The sequence below is a fragment of the Phodopus roborovskii genome, unplaced genomic scaffold (genome assembly GCF_943737965.1).
Source record: "Phodopus roborovskii unplaced genomic scaffold, PHOROB, whole genome shotgun sequence".
Lineage (NCBI taxonomy): Eukaryota > Metazoa > Chordata > Mammalia > Rodentia > Cricetidae > Phodopus > Phodopus roborovskii.
The window spans coordinates 26,279,253-26,306,693 of NW_026126549.1; the positions used below are offsets into that span (position 1 = coordinate 26,279,253).

General features: G+C 40.2%; 1 protein-coding gene across 3 annotated transcripts in view; it reads right to left on the reverse strand.

The window, feature by feature from the left end:
* Ptpn2 (protein tyrosine phosphatase non-receptor type 2) overlaps positions 1 to 26,388 on the reverse strand; it is a 52,720-nt gene extending 26,332 nt beyond the window's left edge. For 2 of the 3 annotated variants that reach the window (XM_051200732.1, XM_051200731.1), the window contains exons 1-3: positions 26,225 to 26,388; positions 12,304 to 12,394; positions 4,659 to 4,759 (exon numbers count right to left, since the gene is read on the reverse strand). In XM_051200732.1, the coding sequence (XP_051056689.1) occupies positions 4,659 to 4,759; positions 12,304 to 12,394; positions 26,225 to 26,293 (261 nt within the window). In that variant the 5' untranslated portion in view covers positions 26,294 to 26,388. Of the gene's footprint in view, positions 1 to 4,658; positions 4,760 to 12,303; positions 12,395 to 26,224 lie in introns of those variants that run through there. The other variant, XM_051200733.1, reaches the window with a different exon arrangement.
* Between the last annotated feature and the right edge of the window lie 1,053 nt (positions 26,389 to 27,441).

Below are 27,441 nucleotides of genomic sequence, written 5' to 3' on the forward strand. Positions count from 1 at the left end.
ATTTCATCTATCATTTCTTCCACAAGCTAGCAATGCTACCAAGTATTTTTTCTGTTTTTTTGAGACAGGGTTTCTCTCTGTAGTCTTGGTGGGCCTGGAACTCACAGAGATCCACCTACCTCTGCCTCCCAGTGCTGGGATTAAGGCATATGCCACCGCCAACTGGTTGAAATGCTACCAAATTTTTTAAACAGTAAAATGGTCAGGATATACGAAAAAGCTGTTGGGGGATGGGGGGGAAACTAAGACAATCTAGTAAGCATCAAGAACAATCAGAACCCTCTAGGCAATAAAGTTTAAATGTAGGTCTTTTCTGTGTTCAAGTAGCCTCCTACACATAGCACATAGGCATGACTGAAATGTAGTCTCAGTCCCTACAAAGTGCATCTACAGGACACAGAAGAAAGTGACTGACAAATTTTGCGAAAATAGGCAGAACAGTCCTTCAAATTTCCTACTTCAGTGTAAAGTCTGCCAGATACTATGGGCCTGTAGGTTGAAGAAGGATGTCCTAAAATTACAGAAGAACTTTGGGTGAGTGTCCAGGCAGCCAGATATCTCTCTCATTTCTAGAGTTTTGAAGTAGCTTACAATGTACTTCTTGTTTACTTAGGTAATATATCCTAGTGGGGTTAAAGACTAGATACTTTAGATACTTACAGTTTTCCTTAGTTATGATGAAAGGAGCCTGTCCTGGAATTCACTCTGTAGACCAGGCTAGCCTAGAACTCACAGACATCAGCCTGCCTCTGCCTCCCCAGTGCTGGGATTAAAGGCATGTACCACCAATGCCTGGCTAAATATAAAATTTTAAACTCACAAAAAATAGGATAGAGTATTTTCTTTTAATTTAAAATATTGTGACTATAATTCTTGCTTGGTAACTGTTTTGTTATATAATTTTACTATGTTAAAGTTAAAAACCTTCCTTTTTAATTAGACAGAAAAGGGGAGATGATATAGGATGTCCTTTTGTCTGCTGCAAATATGTGTTGCTTTTATTGGTTGATGAAAAAAGATGTTTTGACCTATGATGGGAAGAATGTAGCTAGGTGGGAAATCCAAAGAGAGATACAGAAAGAAAGAAGGTGGAATCAGGGAGATCCTATGTAGTATCAGTAGAAGTAAGATGCCAGAACATTACTGTGCCAGAACAGCTATGTGGTGATACACAGATTAGTAAAAATAGGTTAATTTAATTGTGAGAGCTAGTCAGTAATATGTCTGAGTCACTGGCCAAACAATTATAATTAATATTAAGCTTTAGAGTGGTTTTTTGGGAACTGGTGGGCAGGACGAGAAACCACTACATACAGATACAAATGCTTGGGAAGTTAAGTCATTTATACAAAATCACACAGCAATTATAAGAAAGCAGAGAGAAGCCAGGTGTGTGGTGTACATGCCTTTAATCCTACCTAACACTAAGTTAATTAAAGGCTAGTCAGGGCTACATAGTGAGACCTGTCTTGAAAAACAGTAGAGAAGGAACTGTAGCTTCAAATTTTGGCTTCATCTTATCCACTGTATGACTGTATGCTTTAATCATAACATAAGATACAGCATTTAAAAGAGAGGTTGGTCAAAGGTCAAATTATATAAAACATGCAAAGCAGTAAAAATGCTACAAAACTATTTTTTATTTTGTGTGTGTACTTCAGAGTGTGTGTAGATGTGCATTATGTGTCACCAGAGGAGGAAGTCAGATGACAACTTGGAAGAGTTGGTTCTCTACACCATGTGGGCGGAACCCAGGGACTGAATTCAGGTTGTAAGGCATGGCAGCAAGTACCTTTACCTACTGATCATCTTGCTAGACCACAAAACTTTTAATAAAAATAATTTTACTTCTCATTAGAATGTAATGTTCATAGTGGTAGGGGGTTTATGTTTATTCATTTAGAGACAAAGTCCCATGAATTGAGACTGACCTTGACCCTCTGACCCTCTGCCTAGGATCATAGGTGTGGCATTGACAAAAACCTGTTTTATTTGAGCAGTGACTGCCATTGTAGTTCTGAATAAATCTCTGGATGAATGAACAGTCAAGTAAATGTTCTCAGCAGGATTTAGCACAAGTTCAATCAGAGCAGAGCACACCCCACCTTAGGTTACAGTGATTGAGAACTAAGGTCCCAGGCAGGGAGTATAGTTCAGATACTCACCTCGTGTATGAGAGGTCCTTAGGCCCTACCCTGTACTAACCTGTACTAACAATCCATGGCCCCATGGTATAGACATGGAGATAACTACAAGAGAATCTTGAGGCCTGCTTTTAGGGCATAAGAGAAAGAATCAATGACAGTGAGGGAAAAGGAACAGCTGTGTTAAGGGTTGAACAATCATCTGTCTGGTTGGGTATGAAGTGTTCCGCCTTGGGCTCATTGTTGCAGACCTGATGTCTTTTGAGGGCATGGGCCTGATCAAAGGTTAATTTCTTGGTTGGTTAGTGTGGCAGCACCAGGAGGTGGTGCCTAGCAGGAGGAAGCACAGCACTGGAGAATGCCCTTGTTGCAAAGCTAGTTCTCTGTGTCCTGACTGCCATAGTATTCTGCCTCACCTTAGCCTTAAAGCTGACCTCAAACTTAATCTCTTCAGAGATTAAGCCAAAATAAACCCCTTTTCCTTTTAAATATGCCTTCAAGTACTCGTCACAGCAACGAGAGCATAACACATCATGCTTTTTCATGTTTTTATGTTCATTTTCAGTAGAAAGTACATTTTAGCACTAAATATTGATTTAAGGAAATCATAAATGATTATGACTGAACATAAAACTCCAGCTATATATAACAGCAAATTGAACTCCCAATCCCCATAAATGACTACTCCTAAATGGCATATATATGATTAATTCATTCAACCCATATCAGTCCTCTCATGAAATTAAGGTGGGAATAAATACTATCATATCTGTTTGGTTTCTCAGGTCAGTTTTTCAATTGCATTTGTGACCACTGAGTATTATTTACTTTATGTAGTTGTTTATTATCAAGTCACTGCATGAAGAAAATCATACTAGGTCCAAGTTAAAGAGGCCCCCAAATGATTCAAATAATAAAAGCTAGGAGGTTGCCACAAGGTGGTAGTACACACCTTAATCTCAGCACTTGGGAGGCAGAGGCAGGCGAATCTCTGTAAATTCAAAACTAGCCTGGTCTACAAAGTTGAGTTCCAGGATGGCCAAGGCTACACAGAGAAACCCTGTCTCAAAGAACTTAAAATAATAATAATGATAATAATAATAATAATTTTTCAATTAAGCTTTATTGAGAATCAAACACTTAAAGGGAAAGTTTCAGCTTATTGTTGTTAGCCAGTATAGTCTCCATAAAGAACTAGTATGTTTTTGCACTAGTCTCAGTATAGCTGAATTACTTTTCCATGTCCTAGATGTTTAATGGCAAATCTGTTTTGTAATGCCATAAAACTAACAATCCCTGGAGCAGCAGTCAGGGTCATCTTGCTAATTCTCTAATACATCTCATGGGTGCTGCAGGAAGCAGCTCATCACTTTTATTAGATCAGCAAAGGGGCCAATAGAGTCAAAGTTCTGAATGGAATCATGCATACTCCTCCTACATATAAACTACCTTTAGAAAGTGACTGTAGAAGGAAGGTTAGGATATGACCAGGGGACAGGATAAGATCTGAGGGTAGGAAAGGAACCCTGAGGGGTAAGGCTGCTGAGTACTTGGTGGAGCTTCAATGCCTAGGCCACCTAAAATCTATGTTCCTTAACAGCTGGATAAACACAGCATTTTTTCAAATGTGTACTGTCTATCTTTATTTTGCTCTGTGAGTTGTGAACTGATACCTTAGCCAGATTGCTTCTCTTTCCTTTTTAGTTACAGAAGCTACTTTAAGTAAAATAATGTTTCTCTGACAGAGAAAATTATAATGGCTCACAAATACACTAAGTTGAAGTTAAAAAAACAATTCACGCTTTCTCTATCTTTCAAATAGCAGGTTACACTAATCTGTTTAAACTTTTAAAAACTCCAAACATAATGTTACAGATAAAGTCAAGGGGACTTTGCTCTTCCAAGAACCAGAGTTAGGTTCACAGTACACGTCACAACAGCCTGAACTCCAACTCTAGGGGACACCCTCTTTTGGCCTTTGTAGGCATCCTGGTGCACATGTACATGTACATATACATACACATACATACCCTCACAGAGACACAAATAATAAGGCAGCCCCGCAGGACTACACCTATATTAGGCTCTGCAGTTAGACCTATCCTCAGCACAGTTGTACTCTCTGAAAATACATTCATAGTGTAGGGATGGACAGGAAAGAGCTCTCAAGGGCCTTCCTGTCATCTCAAGTTAGAGGAAGAGAACCCCAAACCACTAACAAAAAGTGACAAAAGCTATGTTAGACACAGGACAAGAAGTTAATTTACCCAAGAGAACTGCACCAAGCCATTTCAGAAGAATTTTCTCCATTGAACATAGTAACATTAGAAACAATCTTACTTTTTTACCAATTCATTCAAAGTCTCAAAACTATGGTGTTTGCAACCGATTTCAGAATCAGAACACTAAAAATAGCATGTTGTTTGCAAATGTCAAGATGTACATTTAGCTATGTTCAAAGCACAGCAGTCAAGCTCCACTCTCCAGGCATCTGCCCAGCACCACACTACTTGCCTGTGTTAAGATGTAACTTCTTTGTGCCTCTTCTATGTCAACTAAGCTGGCATTAATATAATCATTTTCAGTACTTTGCAGTTTAACACGACTGTGGTCATCTGAAAGTAGAGAATGATAAATCATAACTGTCATTTCAACTTTTCCATTCCTTTTTATTTGATGTTAATATTCTAAGGTAGTCATGGATAATAGGAGAAATAAAGAAAACATAACACCAAAGAAGAGTTGAGACAAACCCTAAATTACCTATTTTTTCTTTAAATATGGAAGTTCAAACATAATCTTATTACTAGATGTTGGAAAGGAAGTGCTTCTGTTTGTAGTTTATCATCTACAGTTAACATGAAAAACTGACCAGCATGTGCAGTAAAATGAATAAGGCACTTACCTCACTAGAAGTGAAAAGTCATCTCAAGTCTCAGTGCCTAGGAACTGAGTATCTATGTGCAAAAACACAACTGGCTCAAACTGATGAGAACAGACTCTCCATGTCTTGGGAGCATGCATACAACTATATTTAAATAATGCTTAACACTGAGAAGCTAAAATAATTGGATCACTCCAACTGTTCTTTACAAGATCACTGCAAACTACATTACTTAAGACTATGTTAACAGGTTAGATACATAATCTACATTTTAAAACTAAAATTTGTAGACTTAGAATTTATACTAAATACAATTAGTATAAGTTAGTATCTAAAAGGCAACTCTTGATCTTGTATCATTTAGAAGAAAAAATTAGAAGCATGTAAGAACTTATTCCCAAGATTAACTTTAATTTAGAATCCTAAACATAAGAATGTCACAAGCACAAAACTAAGTTACTGAATTTATGTTTAACTTCAGACCTCAGAGAATATATTCTGTGACAAACTATTCCCCTCAAAAAAAATGTATCTTAAATATTCACTCTCTTTCCACTTTCTCCTTTTTTTTTTTTTATCCCTTCAGCTAGGGTCTCATGCAGTCAAGATTGGCCCTCAACTGGACATGTAGCAGAGAATGACCTCTTAAAACCCTGATCCTCTCAAAGCTTGGGTTAAACCCTCATACACACCACTTTCCCCCCCCCCCTTTTGGTTTTTCTAGACAAGGTTTCTCTGTGTAGCTGTGACTGTCCTGGACCTCTGGCTTTTAGGCTACCACTTTAAAATCAAAATCGAAACAACTACAACAAACCCCAAACTATCTAACCCACATCAGTATATCTTGAACTGAACATAAGACCTCTTTAATTACATGTCATTTGCCAACAGAAAACTATGATCTTGTTATGGTATATCACGTGTAGTCTTCTGGGAAAGATGATATCAGCGAGCATTTTAAAAGTTTGTTTTGTTAACAGTTTAATCATCCTTTAATTGTCACACTGTACAAGATGGTGGACAGCTTCCTACTCAACAAAATAAAGACCTTATGTTTCTTAGCATACCAATAGAAGAATGCAAGCTTTTAAAGAAAGCAACCACCAAAATCTAGACTCTACTACAGTATCTCCCAAAGTAATGCATTTTCTCATGTTGCAAACACAGGAGGAATACAAACCAACAGACAGACAGACAGACAGACAGGCAGGCAGGCAGGCAGGCAGACAGGCAGTCAGACACACACACACACACACACACACACACACACACACACACACACACACTAGTCTTTTGGCTCCACACATAGTGTGCTAGGAATTCAGTGTACACACACACACACACACACACACACACACACACACACACACACACACACAACCTAGTCTTTTGGCTCCACACATAGTGTGCTAGGAATTCAGTGTACCTGCATAATACCTTCCCAGACAAGGCAAAGCTTAGAAGCCAAGACTAGAAGAAAAGCTCAGCAGCTTGAATAGTGTTCTCTGCTCCTGGAATTCAGCTATTTTCCTTCGGTACTTAACCCAAAACTAAATGACTAAAAACATAGGAGGGCACTGGAAAGCTACCCATGGTCCTGTGTAATCACAGGGTTTTGCTTCACTGTCTAACAATAATTTATCCAGTAAGCAAAAGCAAAAGGACACAGCACATTCTCTGAGGTTTAAAAGACAAGTTTTAAAGTTTTCATGGAAGATGACAATAGAAAATAATAATCCTTAGGAAAATATGACAGCTCTTTAGAATGAGACACAGCTGGTGACTGAATATGTATTTTCTTCTCCGGAAAACAAACACTCAAACACACAGCTTTATCATTATATAGTTCTGTTAAGAAGACTATGGAGAGCAGAGCACAGTAGAGACCAGAGCACAGTAGCACACACCTTTAACACCAGCACTCTAGAGACAAAGACAGATGATCTCTTTTGAGTTTATGTCCAGCCTGGTCTATACAGTGGATTCCAGGTCCACCAAGACTACATAAAATATATAAACTTATTAGGAATCACTTAACATATGCTCAATATCCTAAAGGTTCCCTGACAACCTAGGAGTTAACTGTTTTCTTTCCCTGATCCACTAGTGTAAGTCATTCCCAAATCTGTGAACTGTTCATTTTAATTTTTTTTTTAAAGATTTTTAGTTACATATACATGTATGGGGGGCAGGTGGACATAGATGCTCTTAAAGGCCAAAAGAGGGCTTCTGATCCCCTGGAACTGGATAGAGTAAGTGGCTCCTATAAGCTGCCAGATGTAGATATGCTGGGAACTTAGCTTGAATCTTTTTGGGGTTTTTTTTGGGGGGGGGGTTGTTTTGTTTTTCAAGACAGGGCTTCTCTGTAGTTAAACTTACATGGTTTTAAAAGGCACCATGAGCCCTTAACTGCTGAATCACCTCTTTGAATTGATTATTTCCAACAAGGAAACTTTAGACTTCTAAGTTAGAAAAAAAAAAGTAGACAGTCAAGTTTTTTTGTTTGTTTTGGTTTGGTTTTTGCCTAGGACTCTCTAAAGTGAGATATCAAAATGTCAAGAGTTTTATAATTTGAGTCCCAAAATCTTCTCTCTCTCTCTCTCTCTCCTCTCTCTCTGTGTGTGTGTGTGTGTGTGTGTGTGTGTGTGTGTGTGTGTGTGTGTGTGTGTGTGAGATCTTTTAAAGGATTCCGTAAAAGGGGGGGGAGGAATCACTTACTTCCATGGGCAATCTTACTTCTCTATCCCTAACAGCACCACCAGCAGCACTGTAAGGACCATATTTATTATTCTGTAGGGTATTATCTGTTTTTAATTCTTATCACTGAATGAAAAAATTCAATATCTAACAGTAACTGTAACTTAAAATTTGAGTAAAAATTAAGCCCACCCACTTCTTTCTCATAAAGTCTCTCTGCCTCCTACCCTCAGGGTTTTCTGAGAAATGATTTCAGCTCTCAAGAAATGACTTGGTCTGTCTGTGGCTAACACATAGCAAAGCTTCCTCTTTCAACATTCGCTATAAACTAAAAAAGAAAACCCTGTAGATTTCACCCAATTTATTGCCATCTTAAGGACCTCTGTTACAGAGTTTCACATGTCAAACAACAAAGGGGAGGGGGCATGTTCATCATGGCAGAAATCAATTATGAACTCACAAGTTACAAAAAGACATAACAATTCTATTAATAATATTATCAGTTAACTTTTTCCCCTTACAGTTTCCTAATGTTTGTCTACTTGTGGTACTTCCCTAACAAAAACTCAACATATATTATAGCTATGCTGACACTATTCAACTCCAAAAACTGTTAGAGATTTTTTTTTTCATCAACTTAGCAAGGAGTCTTATGCAAAGCCAGAACAAAATCCAAATCCCATAACCACTACCATTTTCATGGAAAAGAAACATAAATCTTAGCAAACATGAAAGTTTGACTATTTCAACGGTTTACTATGCAAAATAAACACCAATGAAATCCTGCTATAAACAGCTTCTCACTGATTAAAAATCAATTAGAATTACCCAAGAGTGCTATTTAATGATTATGATAAGCCAGGCTTTGTATGGCATACTTTACTGGGCTGTTACCATCTCAAGCCTCACAACTTGATAAAATAGATACATTATCATGACCATTTTGCTGACATTGGACAGTAATGTCAATATTTATTATTTGTTTGTTTGTTTTTCAAGACAGGATTTCTCTGTGTAGCTTTGTGAGTTCCAGAACAGGCTCCAAAGCTACACAAAGAAATCTTGTCTTGAAAAACTGGTAAATAAAGTTAAGCTCTTGGAAGCCAGGAACCATCACATCATGTTCACTACTGAGTCCCAACTCTCAAGGATTATGATGCCTAGAAGCAAGTGTTAGAGGATATTAAATTCAAAGCATGGAAATACACTAGTCCAATTCACACCTAACTGTAATTCTCTCAGCTTTACAGACATTTGTTTGAGTATATAATTAATCATAATTTTATATTTATGCAGTTAGGTATGTAGTATAGAACATTACCACATGTATGGTATGCTATTTCACATTGAGTCACATTTCCCCTCACCCCTACCTCCAACTCCATCACTAGAACCAGTCTCAATACAGTCGACTACTAAAACGTTATTATTCAAGAATGTTGTAGGCTGGGTTTGGTGGCACACACCTTTAGTCCTATCACTTAGGAGGCAGAGACCAGCCTTGTGGTCCATACAACAAGCACTAGGACACCCAGGGCTACATAGTAAGGCCCCACTTTAAAAAAACAAAAACAAAAACAAAACAAAACAAAAAAAACCCAACAACAAACAAAAGTTACCTAGGGTTGGTTATTTAAAGTGCTCACCATGCAAACATGACAATCAAAATTTGATGCCTGAAATCCATGGTGAAAGGTGAGCACCAAAACTTAAAAAGCATCCTCTGACTTCTACTCTTGTGCCATGTCACACATCCCCACATAGACCCACAAACAATAAGTTTAAAAGAAAGTTTTACATAAAAACATACTGTTGCCAGGTGGTGGTGTGGTGGTGGTGCACACCTTTAATCTGGTGAATTCAAGGCCAGCTTGATTACAAAGTAGTTCTAAGATGGCCAAGTCTACACAGAGAAACCCTGTCTCAGAAAACTAACAACAAAACATAGTGTTATGTAACCTTCTGACACTGGACTTTTTTTTTTTAAACTCTCAATCTAAATCCTTTGAGATCTATCCAAGTTGTATACATCAACAGTTTATACTTTTCATTGTTGTACAGTATTCAAGAGTATGAATTTACTAATTACCCATTACTGATAAGACATTTGGGTTGTTCCCAATTTGAGCTCATTACAAATAAAGCTGTTATAAACATTCTTTTACACATCTGTACATAGATGGGGTTTTCACTTCTCTGAGAAATCTAACTGCTAGGTCACAGAATTGTACATTCAGGTCTTTGGAAACTAGTTATACTGCTGGTGACTTTAATCTCAGCACTTGGGAGGCAGATCTCTGAGTTTGAGGCTAGTATAGTCTACAAAGAAGAGTTCCAGGACAGCTGGGGCTACACAGAGGAACCCTGCCTCAGAGCCCAGGCAGGCAGAGTAGCTATACCATTCCCATCTATTAGCTTCTCTGCAATATGAGGTACTATCTCCTCTAATTGTTCTAGTAGGTATGTAATTATACTGTACCACTATGGCCTTAACTATCTAGTGTTTCCAATAGCCAATGAAGCTTTTCATATGTTCACATCTTTATCTGCCTTCTGTATTCATACCTTTTGTTCATCCCCCTACCCTCAGACAGGGTTTCTCTGGGTGGTCCTGGCTGTCCTAGAACTTAACTCTATGGACCAAGCTGGTCTCAAACTCAGAGATCCACCTACCTCTGCTCCTAAGTGCTGGGAATAAAGGTATAAACCACTGTGCCTGGCTCTCCTTTGAACATTTTCTAGTCAGTCATTTCAATATTAGTCATTCCCAATCAATCTGCATTTATCTCAGTCTCCAAAATGTTTACACATTCATTTAGTCCTTTTTTTCTTTGACACAGGGTCTCACTGTGTATCCATGGCTTGTCTGGAACTCCCTATATAGATCAGGGTGGCTGGCTATAAACTCACAGCATTCCCCTATCCTAGTCTGGAAAGTGTAGGATTAAAGGCATGTACCGCCATTTAATGACTCAGTTGTTTTATTTTTTTTTTGAACAAGGTCTTTTCCTCTATAGCTCAGGTGAATCTGGAATTCACAGTATTACCCTGCCTTGGCCTCCCAAGTAAGTACTACAGTTATAAGCATGACATGCTCAATTGTGCATGCACCACACAGCTATTACAACTTACTAATTTTTGAAAACTACATAGTTTATGTTTTTGGTATCATCCTAAGAAATAAAAAGACTGAGATTCATAATTTTTTTTTCTTTTTCTTTTTTTTTGGTTTTTCGAGACAGGGTTTTCTGTGGCTTTGGAGGCTGTCCTGGAACTAGCTCCTGTTCATTTCTTTTGGACAGTTACCATCTTCCCCTTGTATCTAAGTATTTAGTAGAAGGATACCTTAAGACAATGTAAATAACTTGTTTCAACATTTGTCAGCATCTTATAAAAAGGTGGGCCTTTCCCTATTTACAACTTACTTATTTATTTATATCTTAGTATTATTATAGCTCATGGATTCCTACTTTATTCAATAGGTAATAAAATCATTATTTTAATGTTCAAATTATCCTGAGATTGGCCAGTGAACTTAAAGCTGGCTTGGGTGTCTTTATGACATATTCTCATTAGTTTTTGTTTGTTGGCTAAGTCTTATTCTTACTTTCTAGACCTTTAAGGCATTCCAAGCTCCATCCTTCTTTTTTTTTTTTTTTAAAGATTTATTTATTGTGTTTACAGTGCTCTGCTTACATGTCTGCTTCAACACCAGAAGAGGGCACCAGACCAGATTACAGATGGCTATGAGCCACCATGTGGTTGCTGGGAATTGAACTCAGGACCTTTGGAAGAGTAACCAGTGCTCTTAACCTCTGAGCCATCTCTCCAGCCCTCCATCTTCTTTCTTATTTCTTTTCTTTTCTGTTGCTGTTGTTCAAGATAGGATTTCTCTGTGTAGCCCTGGCTATCTCATAACTCACTCTGTAGACCAGGCTGGCCTCAAACTCCACCTGCCTCTGCCTCTCAAGTGCAGGGATTAAAGGTATGAGCCCTTAATTTATTTTTTGAGATAAATAATTCCATGTATCTAATATTGGAATACACATCTAAATTCTGCTAAAGTGCAAATTTTTTTTTACATATTTTTGTACTGTTCCTTTCAAACAGGTTCCAATATAACCCAGTCTACTCTCCTCTTGCCTCTACCTCCCAAGTGCTAGGATTAGAGACATATGCTACCATGCCTAGAATGTTAGGTATTTTAACCCCACAAACATGCACACACAAACTCATCACCCATGGAAAAAGATGACAGATCATTGACATGTGCACATATACACATGAGAAAACCTAGACGTTAAACCTGCTGTGGTGGCTGGCACTTAGAATCCCAATATTCTGGGGGCTGAGGCAAGAGAACTGCTACAAATCTGAGGTCAACCTGGGCTACACAGTAACTTCCAAAACAGCCTGGACTATACAGTGGAGCCCTGTCACAAACAAAGCAAAAAAGTGTATAAAGTTTTAAAATTTGCTATACTAGTCAATCTACCCCAAACCCTTATTTCACTGTATCATGTCTCCTGAAACAAACTGAAAAACACACACACATGCACATAAACCCACAGTACTTACATGGGCTTACATCTCTGTATCTGTTTCGATTTCTGTTTTCTGGAAACTTGGCCACTCTATGAGGATAGTCATGGGACTCACTTCGAATTTCCTTAAAATAACAAAAATATATTTTAATACCCCCTCTTAAATTTTATATAGCAACAGATATTTTCCCACCCAATATAGAATAACATTAAGGATTTATGTCATCGGAAACCTCATAACACTAATGGAAATGACTAGTGTTTTAATGAATTAAATAATTTGCCAAAAGTCAAGTATGTAGTGAGTGGCAGCCAATACCAAGTTAAGATTCTTCAGACATTGAAGTCTTTATCTTATAAATTAAATTCCCTCAAACAAACAGAAACATTTATATAGAATTAATGCAACAGAATTAGATACATCACATTCAAATACTGATTAAAACTCTTACTGTATCTACCTGAATTTTAGAGTTTCTATCTTAAAATTTTTATCTTTCTATTTTAAACTTTTTTGCCATATAACTGCTACTTTGAGAGTAGAAATATTCCTAGAATTTGTTTCTAAGGCTATAAATGTTTAGCAACAATATGCAGGTTCACTTTTAGGACCCTTAAGATTCTCTTTCTCCAAACAAATGTCTGTATTTGCACTCAACCACTGATGTGTCCAAAATGGCCTGCTGTTATCTACTAGATACATTATTCCAAGAATTTATCAGGTCAAACAGAAATACCCCTCAAAAAAAAAAAAATCCAAAAAAGAATGTTACAGTGAAAGTTCAGACTTTGTTCACATTACTTTAAATATATAATATATATTAGATATATATTATACATGTAACATAATGTAACTTTTTTTTTTTTTTTTTGAGACAGAGCTTCTCTGTGAAACAGTCCTGCTTATCCTGGAACTGACAGAGATCTGCCTGCCTCTGACTCCCAAGTACTGGGATTAAAGGCATGTGCCACCACAGACAGCAAATATTCATTCTTGATGCATGACCTTCCTGAACATTCTATATGCACTCCATAATTTAGAACAGGTTACTTTCTAGTTTTTAATTTTACCCTTTGGCCTTCAGTGAGAAGTCAAATTTTCAACAAATATCTTGTTAAAATTTCCATCTAATTTCAAGGAACCCTAAATTCAATAATTAGTCCCTAGTAAGCCCCTCACGTTCACCACCAGAGGACAAAAAACCCCAACATATAAATTGAGTATCAGAAGTTGTAAAAGATTTTTATAATTAATTTTTTCCATTGGTATTTCCAAACAAAATCATTGTTGATCTCATCAATACTATTTTATGACTTATTTTCTATTACTATTTTATGACTTAGTGTCTATTTCATTATTTTTGCCCTATTTTATTTTTTGTCTTTGGGTTGGTTTGATTGATATTATATAACCCTTTAGGCCCCAGAAGTTTTTAATAATGGAGCATAATGCACGTTTCTAATCTAAACTCAATTGTAATACTCCTGCAAGATATAAAACACTATTGTCAACCTCAAATGTCCAAGAGAAATTTAATTTTATGCTTTCCAAATCATTATTCAACTTTCTAAATTTTTACATTTATCAGTTATACTTACTCTATCATAGAGTAATGATATTTCAAAGACTCATTTATCATCAACACTGTCAAATTTTAGTTCCTGAAGCTTGATGGCAAAGTCTAAATATATGGAAATGAAAGTTTCATTGTTCCTATTTACTCACCCTATTTGTGTTAAAACTCATACTTTAATTCATTTTTCTTCAAGGAAAGTATGCTAAATGTTTATTCTAGAAAATTAGAACAAACTATGATGTGACCATAAATAGAATTTTTTAAAAAATCTATTGGTAGCTGGGTGTGGTGGCACATGCCTTTAACCTCAACACTAAGGAGCCAGAAGTAGATGGATCACTGTGAGTTCCAGACCAGACTCAATAAATAAATGATTATTAAGTAAAATAATGAAAATATGAATAAATAAGATTTATGGGATGGTGGTGATAATGCAACGGGTAGACAACAGGTCTCCCTCCATAACAACTTCCCCAGAATCTTCAATGGTTCTATTGTATAAACCTATCTTCCACAGACTTTGTCTGTCAATTGCTAGTTTTTATTTTTTTCAGCCTAGAGAAACAATTATGTTTACACTATAACAAATTACTGATGTTGCAAAAAAAAAAAAAAGTATAATTTCCAACACCATTCTAAATACCTATCTTCATAGCCACAGATAAGTACAGATAGCATCCACTACTTATTCAATAAACTTTGTAGCAGACAAAACCATTACAAAAAAAAAAATCACAAATTGTCAGTATGTCAAGAACTGGGAGTGGGGGGCAGGTGGGGAGAGACAGCTGATAAATCTACAACATTCCTACACACCTAAAGCTTAGGGGACATCTAGGAAGAGGGAGTGGAAAGACTGAGTCAGAGGACTAGAATATTTGCAAGGTAGTCTCTCATTCCCACCCCTCTTTTTGGTTTTGTGAAGCAGGATTTCATTGTGTAGCCCTGGCCATCCTGGAACACGCTCTGTAAACCAGGCTGGCCTCAAACTCAGAGATCAGCCTGCCTCTGCCTCCTGAGTGCATACTTATTACTGATTACTCTTATTCAAGTTTACAGAGAGAAAGCATGTGGGGCAGAAAGATAGAAAACATGCATTTGGAGAGAAAGGGGGCATTAGGAAGTTTAATGTTGCCCCGATGCATGTGTTGGATTTATTTTTTCAATTAAGGTCATAATATCATTCTATTCAGTATAAAAACAGAACATCTAGTATATCATACCAATCTTGCCAAACAAATTCACTTGGCTCCTTCATATGAGGGATTAGAAACTCTAAAACATAAACCAGGTGATAATGGTTCATGCCTTTAACCACAGCACTCAGGAGGCAGAAGCAGGAAATCTCTGAGTTTGAGGCTGGCCTGGTCTATGTGGGCAGAGCTACAGAAACACTGTCTTGGAAAAAAAAAAGAAAATTTGCCTTGCTGGATATAACACAGTAACGTGTTTAAGGCAAAAAAAGAAGAAATTACTTGAATACTATGCATTTCAAATAAGAGCATAGGAAACACATGCACCTTGGAGATGGAGGAGAGCCTTGAGTTTGAAGCTAGCCTGGGCTACAATAACAAGTGCCAGGCCAGTCAGGAATACACAAGAGCTTATCTCAAAGAGACAGAACCAAATGGTGGTGGTAGAGAAGATTTGAATACAAGACTAAGCACTATTTTTATTTATATATACACGTCTATGAAGACGTGTATATATATGATAGCTTAAAATTTGAAATAAGTGGTGTGTGTGTGTGTACATATATACTATATATAGATTTTATAATTAGACCAAGTACCTGGTCTAAATTGCAAATTCTGGGGGGGGGGAGAGAAAGTCACTGCAGTACAGTTATTGGAATTGGGATAAACAAACCCTTTTGGTTAAAAATCTTTCTTTGTGACATATTGAAATAACTTTTTCATTTTAAAATGGATACACCTATAAAAACTATAACCATGCTATAGAGATGGCTCAATTTGATGACTTATGGTAGTGTGAGTGCAATTGGCACCCATAATCCCATAGGGAGTTGCACTATTAGGAGATACAGCTTTGTTGGGGTGGGTGTGGCCTTGTTGGAGGAAGTGTGTCACTGTAGGGACAGGCTTTGAGGTCTCCTATGCTCAGGATAGCCCCTTGAGTCTCAGTTCAATTCCTGTTGCCTGCAAGATGTAAGACTCTCGGCTACTACTCAAGTACCACATCTGCCTGCATGCCAACCATGCACAAGTCACCCCAATTAAATGTTTACCTTTATAAAAGTTGCTGTGGCCATGGTGTCTCTTCACAGAAATAGACATCCTAACTAAAATAGAAGTTGGTACCAGGGACTGGGGTATTGCTGTGATAGGCTGGACCATGTTTTTGTTTTGAGAAATATGGACTTTGGGAGTTTGGGTTAGGAAAGCAGTAGAAGGTGTTAAGCACTGCTTAATGGGCCATAATAGGAACATGGAAGAAGACAGTGGTGCTAAGAGTTTGAACTGTGAGAAGCTTACTCAAGACATTTCAGAGGAAAAGAATTTTAGTATGTTGCCTAGAAATCATCCCTATGATTTTTGGTGAAGAAAGTGTCTGCCTTTTGCTCCTATCCAAAGAGTCTGCCTGAGGCTAAAGTGAAGTTTTGGATTAATTCCGTTGGCAAAGGAATTCTCCAAACTATCACAGACTGAAAAAGAACCAAAGAAAAGTTTAGAACTGAGTATAGTAAGGCAACACCTTTTATCCCAGCACTGGGAAGGCAGAGGCTGGCAGATCTCTGAGTTTGATCTACAGAACAAGTTTCAGGACAGCCAAGCTAAGAGTAAAAGACAGAAAGCTGGTGAAGATATAACTGAATGAGGGGGCCATGTTCTAGGCCCAATAAGCAGAACAACTTGGCAGCTTCAGTCATGTGGTTCTGGCTTTAGAGTTAAAGATAGAAGAAAGAACTTATGGAATAAAGTTGCTGAGGCTAGGCATGTGTCAGTGGTGTCCCTGAATGGAGGCCTAGTAGAGAAGTCATTGCATGAAGCGGAGAAGTTGAAGTCTAGATTAACTTGAAGAACCCAAGATGTTAGAAATGTCAGAGTCCAGGTGGATCACTGTAAGTTCAAGGCCAGCATGGCCTAAAGAGTGCTTTCCAAGACAGCCAGAGAACTACACAGAGAAACCTTGTCTCAGAACCCATCCCCCAAATGCCAGAGTCATGGGAGTAGAACCAGCCCCAAGAAAGAGAAGTGTGTTGCAGTCAACAAAACCAAATGATATTGGAGATTTGACAAGTGTTTTGACATCAGACATGGAGGTACAGAGTTTAGTTTGTCCAGCTAGTTTTCAGTCCAGTATTCCCCTGCATTTTGGAATGGTAATATATATCCTATGTCATTATATGTTGGAAGTATGTGACTGTTTTTTTATTTTAACTTTTACAGGTGATTACAGTTAAGAGAGTACATGAATCTCAGAAAGACTTTGAACTTTGGATTTTAAAACTGTTGAAATTGTGATAAACTATGGGTACTTTTAAAGTTGGACTAAATGATTTTTGAATTATATTATTACAAGCTTATAGGGACCAGGAAGTTTAATGTGGTTGTTTCAATGTATTGGCCCCCCCAGTCTCATAGGGAGTGGCACTATTAAGAGGTGTGGCTTTGCTGGAATGGGTATGGCCTTGCTGGAGGAAGTGTGTCACTATGGAAGCAGACTTTAAGGTTTCCTGTTGCCTGCAAGATGTAGGACTTAGCTACAACTCAAGTACCGCCTCTGCCTTTATGCCACCATGCTCTCCAGCATGATGATAATGGACTGAACCTCTGAAACTGGAATCAAGGGCCCTAATTAAATGTTTTCCTTGTAAGAGTTGAGGTAGTCAGCTGGGCCGTGGCGCATGCCTTTAATCCCTGCCTTTAATGGCAGCACCTTGTCCATTCTGGTGGCCCAGGCCTGCAAATCCAACTACTTGGAGGCTAAAAAAGTAAGACAGCTTGTTCAAGACCAATACAAAACACCTAGCTTTAAAATGTGTGTATGGCCAGGCTGTGGTGGCACACAACTTGAATCCCAGCACTCAGAGGCAAAGGCAAATGGATCTCTGTGAGCTTGAGGCCAGCCTCATCTACAGAGAAAGAGCAAGTTCCAGGACAAGTTCCAAAGCTACACAGAGAAACCCTGTTTCTAACCCCCCAAAAGTAAGTGTGTGTGTGTGTGTGTGTGTGTGTGTGTGTGTGTGTGTGTGTATGTATGTAGGAACTGTGGCTATGATTTAGAGGTAGAACATCTGCCCAGCGTATTTGAAGCCCTGGGCTTGATTACTAGTAACCCTGTAAGAAGCAAAAAAGCACAAACCAGCAACTTTCATCAGATAGGATGACCCATGTCTGGGTCAAGGCCAAGCTGAGCTAAATAGTGAGTTCCAAAGCAGTAAGAGCTATAGATTGAGATTTTGTCTTTAAAAAAAAAAGTCAGGTGGGCATAGGGGCAAGGTAGTGAATATCTTTAATTCCAGCACTGGAAAAGCAGAGGCAGACAAATCTGAGTTCCTAAGTTCAGCTTGATCTAAAGAGAAACCCTGTCTCAAAAACAAACACCCAAAAAAACAAGTCAGGCATGGTGGTGCATGACTTTAATCCCAGCACTAGGGAGGCAAAAAAAAGATGAATCTCTAGTTGGGAGACCAACCTGGTTTATATTGTGAATTCCAAGTCAGCCAATACTACATAGCGAGACCTTGTCTCAAAGAATCAAACAAACAAACAAGAAACTCCTCCTACTAGTAAATCATAAGAGTTTTGGATTGTTTTGAACAGAGGCTGACCTGAAACTAGCTACCATGCTGCTCAGACATGCTCAAGTCTCTGAAGTGCTAGTTATCGGCATGGGGGCCACAACACCTATTCCCAAATGCAATGTTATAAAAGCAACTGTTTATAGGGAATAAAAAGACTATAAAAAAAAAAAAAGACTAAGAGGCCATATCTTCAACCAAAAATATTCAAGTTATTCTTCCCTGCAAAAAGTATAATGAAATATAAAGTTCTCATATTCGAAGCTGAGCATCTGGTTTTGCTCAAGAACAATCCTCTCTTTTCCTAGCTCCTAAAAAAAAAAAAAAAAAGCAGAATACTCACTTAGCCAGCAGTTACAAACATTTGTGAGCTGTCATGTGGATGCTGGGAACAAACCCAGATCCTCCACAAGAACAACCACCATTGAGACACTTCTCCATCCTTGATGTCAAAGATTTAACAGGTGCTCATATCCAACAAGGGCTAGTAGGTTAGAAAGCTTCCCAAAGGAAATTCAATTTCAGACACAAGTAGGTGTTAAGCAACAGGGGAAAGGGGGGAGCAGCTGTGCAAAGGAAATTACATTCTAGAGACCTCCAGGGGTTAGTGGATACACACATTTCCAAGAACAGAAACAGTGTGTGTGTGGGGGGGTGACATGGGAAATAAAGCTACAGGGACACCACCAGTGGTGATAGGAAGCAGAAGGGCTAAATTTTACATTGTGGGCACTGGGAAACGAGTCATTAAAGGGCTGAAGTAGAAATAAATGTGCTTTGTTTTAGCTACCTCTCCTCATTTCATGTTCTTTCTCAAACATCTACATTGATCTGCATTTCTTCTTTCTGTTTCCAACTGTATTACACTGAAACTGCCCTTTCCACATCTACTCCACGGGTAGCTCAATTCAATGAGCCCTTTCAGGCTTGTATTGTGCCACCTGTGGACCATCAAGTCTCCACATTCTTTACCAGCCTTCTTCCCTACATTCTTAGTTATTACTCTCCAGTAATAACTTCCATTATCTACCCACCTGTAAAAACACCTCTAGCAGTCAAGATGGCATCATTGGTCCTCAGCATTTCCAAAACATTTACATCTTGGGTAAATTTTGTTTCATTGAGACAGGGTCTCAGTACCTGCCTGCCTCCGATTACCAGGTGCTGGGATCACAGGTGTGCACCACCATACCTGACTACCTGGATAATCTTCATATCTCAAACCTTAAACACTACCTACATGCTCATAATCATAAGTTCTAACTGTACTCATAGATGAGTCCTCTTTTCTGAATGCCACATTCAGTCATTTCAGTGTCTTAAAAGTAACTCAACCACATCTACTTTAACCTTGTGTGTTCAGTGGGGGAGACACAAACACGCCAAGGCCCAGGGAGAGGACAACTTTCAGGAGTTGGTTCTTGCCTTTAACCTTGTTGAAGCAAGGCCCCTGTGCTGTGTACTCTAGGCTAGGTACCTGAGAGCTTCCAGATGGGAGACCCTCTCCCGTCTCTATTATTTTGCCTTTCAAGTGCTAGGATCACCACATCTGGCTTTTTTTTTTTTTTTTTTTTTTTTTTTTTTTTACCCCCGGGGGGGTTCTAGGGAATGAACTCAGGTTGTCAGGATTGCATGGCAAGTACTTCTGTTTGTATAACCATTTCCCCAGACTTACTTCAACTTTTCAACTGTGTTTTTCTCTTGTCACAGCCTATATTCAAAGGCTTTTTTAAACATTTCAACTTGACAGACTTTCTAGTGCATTTCCAACCAACATGATCTTACTAAAAGTAAAAATAATACTTCCAGGTTTAAATTTCCTTAGTGAGTCTCTACTAAATTGTTCAAATTCTAATCTACAAGAGCTTCCAACTGTCTTATTCTCCCACACTTCAATTTCAGAGCAAATGCAGCCCTAAACTACACTTTTGGCAGCTCTCCCTCAGTAGTCAATCCTGTGGCTGGCTTGTGCACACTTCTTTCCCTAGAACACAATTTTTCTTCCATTCTCTTGATCTTTTCTCAGTGGACCAATTTGCTCTTCAAGACTGTCAGATCCTCCCTTCTCAAGAGACTTCATTATTTAACTGAGATGGCTCAATTAAAAATACCAGTTGCTTTTCCAGAGAACGAGGGTTTGATTCCCAGCACCTACATAGTGACTCATACTCCAGTCCCAGGCAATCTGATGCTCTCTTCTGGACTCTTGGAGCACTAGGCACAAACATGATGTACAGAAATATATGCAACCACAACATCTACCCACACACACAAAGTATGTTCATTCCAGATGTACCACTTTTGAGAATTATAATTCCAAAAATACTCATTCACAAAGCATCCTGTGCTTAATATTAGCTTGTACTAAGCACTTTAAAAAACAATGGCTGGAGAAATGGCTCAGTGGTTAAGAGCACTGACTACTCTTCCAGAGGATCCAGGTTCAATTCCCAGCACCCACATGGCAGCTCACAACTGTCTGTAAGTAATTCCAAGATCTTACACCCTCACATAACCATACAGACAGGCAAAATATTAAAAAAAAAAAAAAAAAAGAAAACCCAAGGCTTTAAAAACTTTTTATCTTTTTCACTACAATGTTGATCATATTGCTTTTCATCCTCCAATCCTCTTATTGATAACACTCCCACTTGTTTTTGAGACAGTTCTTACACAGACCAGGTTAACTTCATATTATGTACCCAGGGATAATAAGTGAATTTCTAATCCTTCTACCTCTAGAGTGCTGAGATTCCTTCCAGACATACACCATTACACACAACTTTGCTGGGATCTGAACTCAGGGCTTCACACTCTACTGAGCTACACACCTTGCTTTCACATATAAAACATTTGTGTGCCACAGCATGTGTTTTGGCAGAGGAGGAAAATGTGGTCAGTTCTCTCCTTCCACCTGTACATGAGTTCCAAGTATAGAACTCTGACTGCTAAGCTTTGGTTAACACCTTTACCCGATGAGCTCTTAATGGACCACTCACTTTCATGTTTTTATGTACTTAGCCATTTACTGCTTTTCATTAGATTGGACCCTAATGAGTATTGTCTTTATTTATTTTGGTTTCTCCGTGTACCCCAGCCTGTCCTGGAATTCACTCTGTTGACCAGGCTAGCCTCTCAAACTCAGAGATCTTCCTGCCTCTGCCTCCTGAGTATTAGATTAAAGGTGTGCACCACCAATGCCCAGCTTAGTGTTGTCTTTAACCAGTTATCTTCAGTGCCAAATACTAGTACAAGACTAACCCACTACACCAAGAAGTCAAGAGTGCAAAATATGAGCTTCCAAAGAGGTTCTCAAGACTCGGGATCAGAGCCTTGGCAGCAGAGATCTTGTCTGCAGCCATCTATGTGGAATAGTGAGATAGGTACTCTAGGATCCTAAGAAAGAGATTAAGTCCAAACTCTTCCTGACTTGTTTTTTACTATAACACCAATTAGCACAGTTTTAATGCTTTTGAGCTTGGAAAGAAAGTGTGCAGAACTACTGTTCTGCTTAAAGATCCTGGGTACTAGTATCCGGAAGGGTTTCCTGAATTCTGTTCAAAGGAATATGAAATTTTCAGTGAATACAAGTTGGTGAATTTTTTGCCTGTGTTTTTCATTTCCTGAAATTTATTTATGCAGGCCATGCATGCATATGGAATCACTTGCAAGAGTCAGTTATCTTCTTCCATCAAGTGGGCACCAAGGATCAAATTTAGATTGTCAAGCTTGACAGGAAACACAGGCTCTGAATCATCTTACCATTGCCAGCCCCACACTTTAAGATTTTTATCTGTATTTTCAATTGTGTGTATATGTGCTTATACACAGGGTTATACTCCCCTAGAGGCCATAAGATGCCAGATCCCCTGGTACTAGAGTTATAGGCAGTTCTGAGCTACTTGATGTGATGCTGGGAACCCAATTAGGGTCCAATCCAAGCTCCCTGTCCAGTCCCCAAACTTTATTTTTTGAGACTGGGTCTCTCCAGGAACCCACAGCTCACTGATTCATCGAGGCTGGCTCACAAGTGAGCTCCAGAGATCTGCATGTCTCCACCTCTCCAGCACTAATAAAAACCTGGTTTTTATTAATTGTGGGGATCTAAATACAGGTGCTCTTACTTTCATGGCAAACTTCTTACCAAAGGAGCCATTTCCCCTACCTTCCAATTTTTAAAATTACATTTTAACTTGTTATTGTGGGTGTACATGAAAAGGCATTTGTATGGAGGTCAGAGGACAATTTGTGAAGGAAAGGTAGTCTCTCCTTCCATGCAGATCAGGACTGAACTCAAGTCATCTTCAGGCTTGGCAAGTGATGAGTTAACCCACAGAGCCACCTTGCCAGCACGATTTTTTTTCTGACAGAGTATCAGTTACACCAGGCAGGCTGACCTAGCTCCAGATCTTTTCAGGCTCCACTTCCCAATTTCTAGGCATTAAAGACTGTGCCATGTGACTGACTTCATTTATTTAGAATGTTTTGTACTCAAGATCTTACCCTTAGTCCTAGATGTTATGGAATTTACTCTGTAAACCGGGGGGGGGGGGGGGGGGGGTTCAAACTCAGAAATCTGCCTGTCTCTGCTGAGATTAAAGACACGGGCCACCAACACCCAGCTACAGTCTAGTCTTAAACTCACAACAATCCTCCTGCTTCAGCCTCCTAATTGTTAGGTTACAGGCTGAGCCACTACACCCAATATGTGCTTTTTTTCTGTTAAGATCAATCACAACTTTCACTGATTTCTCAAGGACATTAATGTTAAACATGTATATATCCAAGTATGGTGGCTCCTAGCAGAACTGCCACAAACCTAGTAGGGCTACATAGTAAATTTCAGGACAGTTTGTAATACAAAGCAAGTCTCTGTCCCAAAAAATAAATGTTAGGCTAAATTAAGTATTAGTCCTTTAAAATTTGTTATTATACACACATATACACACACACACACCCCTAATAGGTGTGTAGGTGTTTTGTCTGCATGTGCTCCATGTGCACACCTGGTCTCCCTGCAGACCAGAAGAAGGCATTGGATCCCCAGGAACAGGAGCTAGAGACAGTTGTGAGCAGCTTATGGATGCTAGGAATCAATCAAGCCCCTCTGGAAGAGCAACAAGCCCTTTTAATCAATGAGCCATCTCTCCAGTTACTCTCCCATCTTCCTGTTTTTTTGTTTTGTTTTAATACTTGGTCTTACTATGTAGCCCTGGCTGGCCTAGAACTATGTAGGCCAGGCTGGCTTAAAACTCAAAAGATCTGAGCCAGACATGTTGGTCCATGACTTTTAGTCCCAGCACCGAGGAAGTAGAGGCAGAATGGTCTGAGTTCAAGGCCAGCTAAGGCTACAAAAAGAAAAAAAACAAAATCAAAATCACCTCAGAGACCTTCTGACTTTGTCTCTTCAATTTGGGGTTTGAAGGCATGTGCTACTAGGCAATCTTTTCCTTCTGGAGGCTCTCTCTCTCGCTCCATCTCTCTCTCTCTCTCGCTCTATCTCTCTCGCTCCATCTCTCTCGCTCCATCTCTCTCTCTCCATCTCTCTCTCTCCATCTCTCTCTCGCTCCATCTCTCTCTCTCTCTCTCTCTCTCTCTCTAGCTCCATCTCTCTCTCTGACTACTCTTCCAGAGGACCAGGGTTCAATTCCTAGCACCCACATGGCAGCTCACAACTGTCTGTAACTCCAGTTCCAGGGGATGTGACACACACAGACCATACATGCAGATAAAACATCAATTCACATAAAATAAAAAAAACAAATTTAAAAAGTTTTCTACAATTTCATTCATCCCAGCACTCTGACAGTGGAAGTCTGAATATCAGAGTTCAAGGCCAGCCTGGGCTACAATGAGACCCTGTCCCAAAACAAAATATAGCACAATACAGATTCTATAATTGGAAGAGGCCTTTCTAACGTTCTTTAGAAACTAGTGCCTGACCTGGAGAGAGAGATAGCTCAGGGAGTAAAAGGTATTTGCTTCTGAGCCTGATGACCCAAGTTCTATCTCTAGAATCCACATGGTAGAGGACAACTAAAATCTGATCTCTATACAAATGCCAAAAGACTGCCCTCCTCATGTAGTAGTAGTAGTAGTAGTAGTAATAGCTAGTACCTAATTCAAATGTGTGCTGAACCTGGCAAATTAGGATGTTTAATATATTGCTTGCTAAAACGTTTAAGAAAATATGTTCTAGCCAGGTGTTTGTTGGTGGCACATGCCTTTAATCCCAGCACTCAGGAGGCAGAAACAGGCGGATTTCTGTGAGTTCGAGGCCAGCCTGGTCTACAGAGAAACCCTGTCTCGAAAAAGCAAAAAAAAAAAAAGTTCTAGACAGATGTGGTGGCACATTCCTTTAATCCCAGCACTCAGGAAGCAAAGGCAGGATTTGTAAATTCAAGGTCAGGCTGATCTATGAAGCTAGTTCCTGGGCAGCTAGAGTTACAGACCACGAATCTGTCTCACATGGGGGTAGGGATAGAAATAAATCCTTTAAAAAAAAACTGAAAATTTCATCTAATTAAGTGTAATGGGTGTAATGGGGAAGAGGGTAGGGGGGCAGAAGAATCATCCAGAGGTAAGAGAAAGCTTTCTAGCGTCATTTTGTATATTGTAAGAATAAGCCAAAAACATAAGGAGACATTTACTAATTCACCAATCACTAAATTCGATCTTCGGAGAAATGCTAATGATTAGCAACGAATCATTTGTAAGGGCAGAAAAGTTTTGCCTGTATTAAAATGTAAGCCACCAGCTGAAAAAGGTAGTCACAAGCGTTCGTAGTACAGACTACTTTAGTACGAGCTCAATAGGTAAGGTTATTCTCTGACGACAGAAACGGTGGCGGCCTATGGACTTGTGGCTTCTTTGGGGCCGAAAGAGTGGGTGCTTACAACCACCGGTGGACTCATTTGGGAAACGCTCCCAAAAGTAAAGCTCACACAAAGATTCGCGGTGCGCTCGCTACATACACATCTACATACACTAAGGAAAGGACATTTTAAAGAGGACGCTACTTTAATCACTAATAACACAACCAAAGCCACTGTTCCGGGAAGCTCTAGCACACGATGACCCATGAAAAGACTGACGATCCCCGATCCCTCGGGAGCTCTCGCTGCCGCTTCAGCTCCAGCTCTGCAATCGTTCCAGGCCCCCGAGGACACAGCAAGTCACCGAGACCCCGCTTCGCCCTGGCTGGCCCCCGATCACAGGGCTCGCTCGCCCTTTGCGCTGCACCGGCTACCGGCGCGCTTGCCCACCGAGCACCGGCCGACAAGAACGCTGTCGACGACGAAGCGGAGGCTGTCACCCCGCTCGCGGTGTCCCTCGAACCTCCACCCAACGCACCACACGCCGGGGCCGGGCCGCGCAGCCAGCAGGCGCCGCTGTGGCGCCGCCTTCACAACCAACAGCCTTCAGCCACCTCGACGCTTCCCGTCTAAAGCCTCGCAAAGGGGGTGAGGGCTTTTTCCGCGCAGGCGCGCCCCTTGACGCGGCCCGCGCTCGCCACTTCCGCCCGAACGGGAGGCGGGGGAGGCGACTCGGAGCCGGCAGGCGCGAGCTTGGGTCCCCGGAAGACCCAGACGCCGCGCGGGCCCGAGACTCACCAAGTATAACGGCTGCCAGCGACACTGAGCATCCAGTTCCTCGAACTCCCGCTCGATGGTGGCCGACATGGCGGCGGGAGAGCGCGAGCGCGAGCGGAACCACCACAGCGGAGAGGCTCGGGCCCCGCTCTATCCGGGGAGAGCGTTGGCGCTGTGGCGCATGCGCGCTCCGCGCCCCGCCCCGCCCCCCACGTTGAGCCGAGCCGGCCTTGGGGAAAGTACCTGAAGCGTCGGACGTCAGCGCGCCGCCCGGGCGCCGCGTTGGTCGGACGTCTCGGGGGCGGGGCGAGCGCGAGGGGGCGTGGTCCGGAGAGTGCCCAGGTGGGAGGGGCGGGGCCGGGCGCCACCCTGGAGCTACAATGGACAGCGTCTGCCCCGGAGGTGAGAAAGTCCCTGGAAAGTCACCGGCCGGTTCCGCCTCCCTCCCCACCCCAGTTCTCCTTTTCTCCTTAGTCTTCCAGTATTTTTAACTGCAGTGTCTGAATTCTGTTTAAATACCATCTAAGTTAGTCTAATGACATGTATTCAACTTTGGAACACATTACCGTGATGTCACCCCTGATAAGTTTTGTGCCAAGCAAAGCTCTATAGGAAAAGAGAAGGCATTTGGGAGAGTGTCTTCCTTAGACTAAGACTCACTTATCTAAAGTTAGTGTTCTGTTCAAAGCACATATAAGGCTCCGGAAATCGTTTTGCCTCAGATTTAAGATACTCAGTGTTGGTGAACTCATGTGCTTAAAAAATCTTACCGTCTGATAATCTTCAGAGATGTGAGGGATGTTTCTGGACTTTTTGGCCAAGATGAAGTGAATAGCTGTGAAGGGGTAAAGAAGCATGAACTGTGTTGTCCAATACTGAATTTTAAATCTTTTCTACAGTTAACTCATCTTTGGAATTAGGAATTCGGTGAAGCCCTGCGTTCATCTCCCAGCACTAGGGGCAAAGGACAAAACCCCTAAATACAGCGATTCCATTTCTCTGTGTCTAGCGGGTGCTTTTGCTCAGTAACCTCGAAGGCACAAGTAGGTCTTTTGTGTCGTCCAAGAAGATTCTTTGGTTTTGGATGTTCGGGGTTGGGTTGTTTAGGGAAATTTTCTAGTTGGTTTGTTTTGAAATGGTCTCAAAAACCAGCCCAAACTCCAACCTGGGTTTCTACTGCTTCCACATCCTAAATTCTGGGATTTATAGGCATCTGCCACCACACCCTTCAAAGAGCT